Consider the following 11,807-nt stretch of genomic DNA (forward strand, 5'->3'; position numbering starts at 1 on the left):
TGCATTTTGGGATTGACCTCGACACAAAGGATATATGCAATGCTTTTATTGACGGTTTCATCTTAACAACATAAACAAACGTTACTGCGCATGCGCACTTTTGTGACCCCAACTGAACTGCCTGTAGATTATTTCTGATAACAATAAAAAAAAAAAACGATAAGAACCATTACTTGGCTAAACTTGTGTCTCCAATATTTAGAATTTAGACTTAAGCTCAACCGCTGACAGATGTCAATGTACTATACGGTTTGTTTAAATGCGACCGAACTACAGGACCCATTCAACAAATTGTTTATTTAATAAAATGAACATACAACAAAATTCAACAAATCATTTATTTAATACAATTATTATACAGTAAAACAATAATACAAATTAATATTAACATACATTAAATTGAATATAAATAGTTATATTATTAGACACCAGCCAAACATAAACCGGATGTTAACTGGTGGTCAGGCCAGCGTCTGATGAAACGGTCTATAGAATTTGTCTAAAAATGATCTAAGGAGGTAATCAACTTCTTATGTGTTAGTGTACTTGACTACGGAATTACATGTAATGCCTGTCTACTGAGACAGCTCAGTATAAAGAAAGTGAGAAATTTGACAGGTGATGGTTCATGCAAAGGATAAGCGTTTAGAATTAAACTTGAGAGCAATTAAAAAGAGTCTAAAGCAATCAAATGAATGAAAAGAGAAAAGAGACAAGAGACAGAAGATTAGAAAGAGAGCGGTGGGGAGGGGTTCGGGCTGATTTAGAGAGATCAGAAGTCGCTTGTCGGGTCAGATTGATTCTCTGATTACCTCTGTTTCTCATAAATAGATGAGAGATGTGGGGATAGAAACGCAGGCGTTGGGAGAAAAATCAATTCTGCCATCCTCTTTCCTCCTGCCTTTTTATAGATGTAGGAATAAGATACTCTTGTTGTGATATTCATCTTTTCTTTCCATGTCTGTTCTCCTTTGATGCACTCTAACCCCTCCCTTCATCTCTTCTTTTGGTCTTACACTTTCATTTAGTTGCTGAGCAGCGACTCGTTTTCTCTCTTCACACTCTTGCTGGCAGGACTCGTAATGAGCCTCGTTTCTTTCAGATATTTAACCTTCACAGCCCTCGGAGTTATTGCTCGTAAAAACCTCTCTGGGATTCACTGAATGCGACACTATATTTCAGTACCAAAACAAAAGTTTTATTCGCTAACCAGACACAATTAATTTTAACCAGGCACTAAATGTGCATAAAAAGCAGTGCATTGTAAAAATGTAAATTAAGATTAAAATTAAGAGAGTTTATTTTATGAGCATTTGACTGTTTGAATAAAGCTATCATCAAACACACACTAAACCTCAAGCGTCTTCCCCATAGACATATACAGTATATTACGTCTATGGTCTTCCTGACGACCTGTCAAAATAAAAGTCCGGTTAACTTGAACACTCAGAGGAAAAAACACTGAAGTGTACTGTAGTATTTGCTATAGAAAATTGTAGTGCCCTTGTTGTAAATTGATGAACTGTAGAAAACACTGTAGTTACTCTAGTAAGGTTTAAAAACACTAGCATGTAGGAATTTTACTGCAGTTTACTATAGTAAATTGCTACTATAGTATACTACAGTATTTTATGTGGACAAATATACCACCATTGTATAGTAGAAAAAGAAAAGCTTTCCTGTAGCTCAGTGGTTAGAGCATGGCGCTAACAACACCAAAGTCATGGGTTCGATCCCAGGGATTGCACATAAGTAGAAACAAATGTATAGTATAATGCAATGTACTGTAAGTCGCTTTGGATAAAAGCGTTTGCCAAATGCATAAATGTAAATGTAAAAACGGAACTTAGAAAAATTAAAACAAATTTAGGTACGTTAAAAATGATATGGCCCTAATTTATCCATCTGTATGTAACATTAATGTCATTTGTCAGTTACCTGCCTATTCATGTGATGAACTGCACTTGCATATTTTTTTATTGATGACGTTTTATACTTTATACAAAACTTCAAACCTCTGTAGCACCAGTGCTATGTGCAAAAAAAGTTAACGTAGCCCTGTCTGTGGTTAACAACGCCTCTAAACATTTTTGCGTATTATTCTACAGCATAAAACACACTAGTAATGACTAGTGGTGAAACTGATCAGGGTTGATCCATGTTCCGTATGTATCGTGCTCTTTAAGAAGACGAGAGAAAGTCAGTCGAGATACTTACTTCATGATCACCACCTCATACCCCCTGTTATGTTCATCTGATCTCTAGAGATCCATTTGTCAACTGTTTACTCTGACTGCACGTTTATGTCATATTTATTTGTTATACATTTTGTTATTTTTAAAATACTGCATGCATACTGTTGACATAGCCTACAAGATAAATAATTACTGTTTAGAAACAACATTCTCTGTTAAAATAATCAGTTTATATCTTCAGGGTATTTTCACAAATTCATTTTTATAAAATTATTTAAACTGCCTATATTATAATAATAAAACTATGATGAACATTTACATTAGCTAATCCGAAAAATGATCCGATCTGTGAACCAAAATCCGTAATATGATCCAAACTGTGAGTTTTGTGATCCATTGCACCCTAGTAATGACACACTTGTGATTTTTTTTACCGGGTCTTAAAAACGGCGGTTGCTAACAAGTTGCTAAAAGCGACTTCAGACATTGTCATGCACTCATAGAAATCTCACAAATAATGCAACATGGACACAAATCTCAAAAACGTGGATGGAGATTTATTCACACACTGTAAAAAAATCCTGCTAAAAAACGTTTTTATACCGTAAAATAACAGTTTTCCTGTAAAATTACATTTTAATTAATTTTTTACCGTATTTCAAAAATACGTGAATGATGTAATGAACAGTACAATTCCATAAACTTACAGTTTTTTTTACATTATACGTGACGTGTAAAAAATATGTGTAAAAATAACAGTTAAATTCTGTAAAATTACGGGGGTTTTACAGTGCAGAGTATTTACTTATCAGGGAACACATTTTTAATAAAGTTTGAAGCTGTCGTTGAAAACTTGGTGGTGGTGACGTTGATGTCGAGTGTCATCCCTGTGGCACTCTATTGGAGTCTCTTTCATATTTCACAACCTTTCTTCAGAACCGGTCTGTAAAACGGAGAATTGCAGTGTGTAAATGCGTATGACTTCTATCTGCCGTCATCAGGGGTTTTCAGGAGAAAGTAAATGATGCAATTGTTTTTGTTCTGTACCTAAATATGCCTTGCTTGTGTTTTGTTTGCACCGTTTTTTGCAGAGTTTAAAGAACATATTATTGCAGGGCTGGCTCTTTCATAACTCAGGACACTTAGAGTCGATGTCATATCAGAATTTATGTACTTTGTAGTTTAATAGACATTCCTTGGTGTTATTTTGCATGTTTTATGAGTGCACAGTATTCCATAGAAAATAAATCTTTGTTTCACACCAAGGTTAATATAGTTTACTATAACTATTAAAATATTTCTGTTGACAAAAATCAATTAAAGTACAACGTTTATTTTTAGATTTATTTAGTTTTTATGGTAATTTTTAGCTATTTGTGTGCTTTTGTCATTTTATTATTTCTTTTTTTATGATGTTATATGTCTTATTTATCTTTTGTTTTATTTTGTTTATTATTATAATTTTAGTGCCTTAAACAACATTTCAATTTTTCGTTTAGTTTTTCCAAAAAATTTTAGGCCATTATTTGATTTGATTTCAATAAACAGAAAAGTTTTCAAAGTTTTAATTTTAGTAAACTAAAATAACCTGAATTTATTTTTTTGATTTATGAAATCAAAAATGTATAAAACGTATAAACGAAAAAATGTATAAAATACATTTATATAGCAACAAAAATAAATAAATAAATAAAATGACAAAAGGACATGTCTAAATTAACTAAATACACATACTGAAAAGCTTTTCTAAAAAATTCCAATAATTTGGTGTTGAAAGAATTTGATGGGAAATATTTGAGTTCTTGCCAAATAAGTTATTTTTACATTGAGTGCATTTACATGCGATTATGCTTAATAAGCTGTTAACAAGTAAGGTCATGTAAACGCGCCTAAAACGGTTTTCTTTCATCAGGATAGCTCATAAACGCAGAATTTTTAATTGCTAAACAAACTATCGATGGTGACATCACTGCACGCGAGAAACCTGGCAAGTCTCAAACTTCCATGTAAACGCGGTTTTCTATGTAGCCGGTTTATTAATATGCATGTAAACACGTGAAAACTGGTTTCTTTTATAAGCTGATTTTTTATAGATATCCGTTTATTTTGTGCATGTAAATGCAATCATTTTTGAGACATTGTTAAGATCTCTCCTGAAACTGTATAGAGGCAAGGACACTATTTTGTTTTCTCAGGAGAAATCTCAAAAAAGAATTCTGTGAATGTGAAATTTGATCACATTTTAACCTCCTTCAGTCTAGGAAGAACAATTGAGATATTAAAAAGATTTGACATTTTCAGCAGGTTTGGCCAAGGGACAGTTACTGTATGTGAGAAAATGTAGTGGATGAAGTCTTCTCATTCTTTATATATTTTCCTCGCCTCCCCACAGATGTCTCTTGTTCCACTCATCTTAGCTGGAGTTGGACAGTGTTATTCAGTCTTGGTTCAGGCTTCTCTAAAGGCTAATGAGTGTGGAGCGCTAAAACTAGCATGACATGTCTCAGTGTGAGCAATGATATCAAAGCCCCTGGGAAGCACACTTCTTCCAGTATATCAGCAAGATGTCTGCTTTGCAGAGAGAGAGAGAGAGAGAGAGAGAGAGAGAGAGAGAGAGAGAGGGAGAGAGAGAGAGAGAGAGAGAGAGAGAGAGAGAGAGAGAGAGAGAGAGAGAGAGTAACTTGACATTGCACTACTCCCCAGCTGGAGGTTTTCCAACAGCAGGCACAGTTATTTCACCCTGCAGTTCAAAGTTCAAAGACTTTCAGTTTCTTCTGTTTTATAGGCTCTTGTTTAATGTTAATGTTTGCTAGGAATTCAGCAAATTTGACTGGTTAAGGCAAAAAACTAGTCTGTAATAAAAACAAAGATTGCGGCACAGAGCCATTGTATGTCTGCTGGTCAGTCCAACTGCAACAGTGGCGATGCTCTTTCATCACCACCGGGCCGGTCGCCAGTGTAAGCAGCTCCCTCTCTGCATTCTTGCCGCTGTCGTTATTTTTTTGGTACCCGTCCCTCATTGACCTGCTTTTGCTCCCTGTGCTAAATCAATTGGCGTAGCTTCAGCCCTACATGGTTAAGTCTTGAGATCACCTCAAGCTAAGGACAAAATGTTTGGGACATAGTCACATGACTAGGCCGAATTTAAAGACTTCATGGAATTTTGTGGCTTTTAAGCTAGTCTAGTGCTCATTTATTACCCTTATGTTATTCCAAACCTGTATGAGTTTCTTTCTTCTGCAGAACACAAAAGAAGATATTTTGAAGAACGTTGGCAACCAAACAACATTGGCCCCCATTGACTTCCATTGTATGGACACAAAACCACTGAGGCATTTCTCAAAATATCCTCCTTTGATTTCCACCGAGGAAAGAGTCATACAGGTTTTGTGAACATGAGGATGAAATTATGAATAAATTATTTTTATTTATGGGTGAACTGTCCCTTTAAGATGGCACGTCCTTGTTCTAATGAATGCTTGTGGAAAGCAAAAAGGTGGTTTTAAATTAGGTTTCCCTCATCTGATCCATCTCTGCTGGGGTTTAATGCTCTCTTGAGAGTACAAGCACTCAGTATGGGCAGGAAAATCAAATCAGACAAGCTGCTATCATCCATAATCACACAAAAATTAGCGTCTTTGAAAGTGATACTGGAGGATGTTAGGCAAATGTGTATCCTCTGAATGCTTATGTGAGATATTGTAGCCTAAACTCCAAGCAGACATTTCCCTTTACATGCTGTCAGATCATCTTTCTTCATTGATGGCCTCTGTGTGTTTGAGTTTAATGGGTCTAGCAGTGTTAAACAAAATAGAATTTTCAATTTCAATTCGTACATTGGAATTTAAAGTAAATTCGACCTGGGAAAACATGATATTCAATTATTAATTCAAGAGAAATTACTGGAAGAGGAATTGAATGGGTTGTAATAATAAATGAACAGTCTGAAAACACATTTCAGACGTCTAACACAAGTTTTATGAGCAAACATAAATTATAAAACAAAGACTTGGGCTGACGTTAAAAATCTGCGAACATGTTTGCAAAATTTTATAGGTGGCTTTTCAAACATTAAAGGAACAGTTCACCCAAAAATGAAAATTCTGTCTTCACTTACTCACCCTCAAGTTGTTCCAAATCTATAAATGTCTTTGTTCCGATGAACACAGAAAAATATATTTGGAAGTATGCTTGTAACCAAACAGTTTTCTACCATTGACTAGTAGAAATAAATGCTTTATAAATTTCTTTGTTCTGTTGAAAACAAAATAACCAATTTTGAAGAATGCAGAAAAGCATACAGTTCTGGGGCACTTTTGACTAGCATTGTCATTTCTCCTACTCTGTTAGCCATTCTTCCAAATATCTTTCTCAGTGTTCATCAGAACAAAGACATTTATACAGATTTGGAATAAGTAAATAATGACAGAATTTGTATTTTATGGTGAACTGTTCCTTTAAGATGTGTATCATTTTATGTTGAAAATGTGTATGGCAACATGTTTGTGTGTGACAATTCATTTTATTTACAGTAAATAGCGCTTTTCACAAATTTCATTGTTGACATAAAAATGTGTCATGGTTGTAACATCTGAATCAAAACTCAAACTCATAAATTCTCAATTCACTTCCGAACGGCGTGCTTTCAAGTCTTGGCCCGTCTTGTTTCTGTGTACCCATCCTCCTCCTCCAATGTTTCTGCCATGGCCTCGGATCGCTGCCCATCTCGCGGCGAGCGTGGGCGAATCCGTTATTAATCAGTGCAGGTAGCCGGGTCTCCTGTCGCCACTGTTTTCAAAACATCATGAAAGAATTCCACGCAAACGTCTGTTTTTCCATCTCACATTTGGTCTGATTAATGCCTGGCGTTTTGCAGCGTTTAATAAAATCATGTGTTTTCACCAGAGCACTTTTTGTACCCGGTTGGTGAGTCAGCTCAGAAGGGTGCTGTTAATTCACTAATGGATGTGTACATCCACACATACAAACACACACATTGCATTGACTTTAATTATCCATGTAATGTCAGGGGAGACATTAGAGTTCACCGAACCTTCCCTGATGGGTGTCACTGCAGAGAAGGTTCAAACACAACTTGTTATGATTTGGTGGAAGCTTGCGGTTTTTAATTGGTTTCAAATTCGTGTTCATGATGCAGTGACGCCTTCTAATCACTTGTAGTCTGCTGTGGGATCTTGACCCCGGCAAGGGTCAAGATCCCTTTTCTTTCCTCTTGAACTAGAAGCCTAATGCTAGTTATTATCCTGCCCTGTGGAATACTCCATTCTGATTGGTCAATTACACCATCTCATGTTCCTCAATAATCATCAAACACCTGGGGATTAAGTCATATCAGGCTACTTTACGGGTGCTACTTAAACGTTTCACATAATAATAGAATAACTTATGAAGTATTTTATTAAATCAATATTTTGTGTCCAATTACTTAACTATGTGGAATTAAACAGCTGCCGGGGCCCTGATCACCCTTGTCAGGGTTTATTTTGCGACCGGCTAACTGAACATGATCCTTTGTCTAATGATTTGTCAGGTCTCACTGGTCTATTTTATTTTGCCTACAGATTTGACCAGAAGCCTCAGTGTTGTGACTGGGCACACAGAGACTTATCATCATGGGAAAGCAGAACAGTAAGCTCAGGCCAGAGATGCTACAGGACCTGAGGGAGAACACAGAGTTTACTGATCATGAGCTACAGGAGTGGTACAAGGTGGGAACTTTTTTCTTATACTGTAGGTGGAGGGAAGACAAGTGGGACATGCGTTACCAAGTCTCCATTTAGGACATTGATATTTATACTTTATTTTAGATTAACTAGATTTGAATACAAAATATCAGTATCAGCAAACAAATGCTTTTTTGGAAACCTGTATATGATTTTTCCTCTCTGGATCAAAATGAAGATGTTTTGAGAAATGACTCATTTTGTGTTTTATGTCCATACAATGAAAGTCAATGGGGTCCAATGTTGTACGACTGACATAACCAACATTCTTCAAAATATCTTCTTTTGTGTTCTGCAAAAAAAGAAAAGCCATACAGGTTTGTAATCACACGAGGAAAGGATTTTCATTTTTGTGTGAACCGTCCCTTTAACATTATTTGGAAACTGAGGGTCTAAAGTCATTTTACAATGGTGACCACAGGTGTACTTGCTCACATTATGTAACTATCTGACTTTTTGTGCAACGTTTTGCATTAAAAAATGTGCTTGTGATATTATTCTTTTAATATTGCCATTTAGTTTTAAATTGTGTTATTTAATGCACTAACCATTATACATTTGGCTAATGTTTGGGGCTGCTGTTTGATCTACAGTGCCTATCACAAACACAACCTGCGGTACAGAAACACTATGCTAACATATGCATTATATGATAGTGTTTATCCATAAACTCAGCATTTTTGAACATTAATGTAGCCCCCCCCCTACACACACACACAAACAATGCATATTTCTGCAAATGGTTGTCATGGAAAATGCTTTAAAGTAACATGTATCCCAGGCCTGGTTACCTCAGGAGAGAGAGACACATGAATAGTGGCAAAAATATCCTTTTACAAGAATGGATTAGTCTCCATGTATTGAAATTTAAGCCACTGTGAGCCACACTGACCCCAGGGCTGTAAAGGAGCAGAACTTCGGAATTGAAATGAGACACACAAACATCTTGGCTGAATGTTAAAAAGCAGAGTTTAAATTAAAAAATAGTTTTCCTGGAATTTAAAATGTTCAATCTTGCTCATATTTGCTCTAGTCACTCCAAATGCCATATCTGACATGAAAAAAGAAACCTAATAAAGCATACCAATAATGGCAGTCTACGTTGTTCCAAACAGGGGTTCCTGAAAGACTGCCCCAGTGGGCATTTGAACGTGGAGGAATTTAAGAAGATCTATGCCAACTTCTTTCCCTACGGGGATGCCTCGAAGTTTGCTGAGCACGTATTCCGCACGTTTGACACCAACAACGATGGCACCATCGATTTCCGGGAGTTCATCATCGCTCTGAGTGTGACATCACGGGGGAAACTGGAGCAGAAGCTGAAATGGGCCTTCAGCATGTACGACCTGGACGGCAACGGCTACATCAGCCGTGATGAGATGCTGGAGATTGTGCAGGTCAGAAGGCATTTCTGGGATGTTTGTGCTGTAATCGGCACCCTTAATCCACTTCGAACATAAACTCAACGTACAGTATATTGCTCTCTAACATGTTCAACATGATGTGATGTTTAATGCTACCTGTCATAATGCCAGACGGATCACTTTGTTTTAGCACATGGTGGAGACGGTGGAAGAGGAACAGATGTGTTGGTTGTGACAAATGCTTGAATATGAAATATGCACAAATAATTTATTAAATAAATAATAATCTAGCGTTTTGATAGTCTCTGCCCTTTTATTACACGGCTCGTAGAATCAATGCTTGATTCTGATTGGCCAGTCGCGACATTTGCAGGTTCGTTATTCCCAGATAACAACCTCTCAAAACAAATTTCAAAAAACAGCTAATCATTTTGACCGTTTTTTTTTTTGACAAATTAAATATAAATATGTCTTTTAATACCATATATGACATTACATTTACAACCAAATTGCCTGTTCGTGACATTTGAATGTCGTTTCTTACCTAAAAAAATGAAATGGCTCTTCCTCGCGGAAGGTCTGCATTCGGTTAAAATGATCTAATAATATATTTCAAATTCACATTTCATGTCCAGTTTTTTCTCATGTGGCAAGTAGCCGTGCAATAAGTGGGATAATTTACAAGCAGCCGGCTGTTATTGCAAAATAAGCCTTATTTCTGCGATAACAACCGGCTGCCTGTACATTATCCCTTACATAAAGAATGATCAAGAATGAAACATGAAAACAGTTGCTATTTCATTTGTTTAATGTCATTTTTACATAAAATATGAAAGAATTAACTTGTGGATGCAACTCTGAATGTGTGCTTAGCAATTCTTTTATAAATCTGTTTCTTACTTGATTACTGTGATGCAGTCAAAGCCTTTCATGCGGCTTCTTAATGCCGCACATCTCATTGCTTCTGCTCTTTTGATGTGTTCTCAAAATGCTGAAATACAATCAGCATGATTTATTTATCATAAAACAGACAGATATTCCCCTCTCCATCTGTTACTTCCAAAGAACCAATACAAGCCTTTATCATTTACGGTTGAGACACGGATGGGAAGCCTGACCCCTGGTGGAACGATCAAGCACAAACATTTCCCAGTTGATTTCTCCCATTTCATCCCAGGCTGTGGCAGAAGGGAAACTATTAGCATGTGGTTAGCATGCTCAGTTGGTGCCCAGTCTCCCTCAGCCAGGCTTGGCAACGCTCTGTTGCACGCGATGCCCGTCCAAACCTGGGGGAAAGATTGAGATTGCGGCGAGGGGGGAGGGTCACGCTGCATCGCCCGCCTCGGCCGTCTCCTCTCTTGGATTACCGAGTTAAATTTAACCGGGGTTTATCCCTGTGTGTGCAGAACGGTGGGATTACCCGCAAACCCGTGGAGGTTACAGTCGGCTGGTACTCAGAGATAGCAGCTTGTTGCATATTTTATCATGGCAGTCACTTTTAAAGGTGGACTGATAGAAGAAAATGCCACCTACGATCAACTTAAACTGTATTATTCATGACTTAATAGACTGATTAACATCTGACATCTCCAATAAACTTTAAGCTCTTTAAAAATCTGGTAGTTTCCCCAAGTTTGACTTGGTGAATGAATGGTGTCCTAAAGAAAGATTATTGAGTTATTGAATGCTGCCTCTGCAGGAAGCTGTGAGGGCTAGATAAGGTGATGGTGGTTCATTGATATTTTAGCTCTTTTTTACCCCGTTGTGTTATTAATATCCACCTTTATCACCGACAGGCCATTTACAAGATGGTGTCATCGGTGATGAAGATGCCTGAGGATGAATCCACACCTGAGAAGAGGACAGACAAAATATTCAGACAGATGGACCTTAATAATGATGGTAAGAAATTTAAAAGCGTTTCAGGGTGCAAAATAAAAAGTTTTTTTCACAAATGGATGTTGCATTTATTTGGAAATAGATCATAGAACACTATTTAAAGGGACAGTTCACCCAAACATTCTGTCATCAGTTACTCACCCGCATGTTCTGTTTAAATGTCTTTGTTCTGATTAAGACAGAGAAAGATATTTGGAAGAATGCTTGTAACTAAACAGTTCTTGGCCACCATTGACTTCCGGAGAAGGAAAAATGACAATGTTAGTCAAAAGTGTCCCAGGACTGTTTGCTTTCCTACATTCTTCAAAATATCTTCTTTTGTGTTCATCAGAACAAATCATTTTTTCCTACTGTGGTAGTCAATGGTGGCCAAGAACTGTTTGGTTACAGGCATTCTTCCAAATCTCTTTCTCTGTGTTCATCAAAACAAAGAAATTTATACAGATTTGGAACAATTTGAGGTGAGAAGGATGGAATTTTCATTTTTAGGTGAACTGTTCCTTTAAATAAAATTGTTTTAAATCATTGCTCGTTTTAAAGCCACCGCTTTACAAGCAAAACGTGACTGTGTAAGAAAACCAATGATATTCTGACCCTTGATTCTT

General features: G+C 36.7%; 1 protein-coding gene across 1 annotated transcript in view; it reads left to right on the forward strand.

Moving 5' to 3' along the window:
- hpca (hippocalcin) overlaps positions 1-11,807 on the forward strand; it is a 33,252-nt gene that overhangs the window by 19,781 nt on the left and 1,664 nt on the right. Inside the window, exons 2-4 of the mRNA XM_057354015.1 lie at positions 7,778-7,924; positions 9,055-9,336; positions 11,100-11,205. Of these exons, the coding sequence (XP_057209998.1) occupies positions 7,829-7,924; positions 9,055-9,336; positions 11,100-11,205 (484 nt within the window). The 5' untranslated portion in view covers positions 7,778-7,828. The remainder of the gene's footprint in view (positions 1-7,777; positions 7,925-9,054; positions 9,337-11,099; positions 11,206-11,807) is intronic.

Source organism: Triplophysa rosa, linkage group LG16 (assembly GCF_024868665.1).
Source record: "Triplophysa rosa linkage group LG16, Trosa_1v2, whole genome shotgun sequence".
Classification (NCBI taxonomy): domain Eukaryota; kingdom Metazoa; phylum Chordata; class Actinopteri; order Cypriniformes; family Nemacheilidae; genus Triplophysa; species Triplophysa rosa.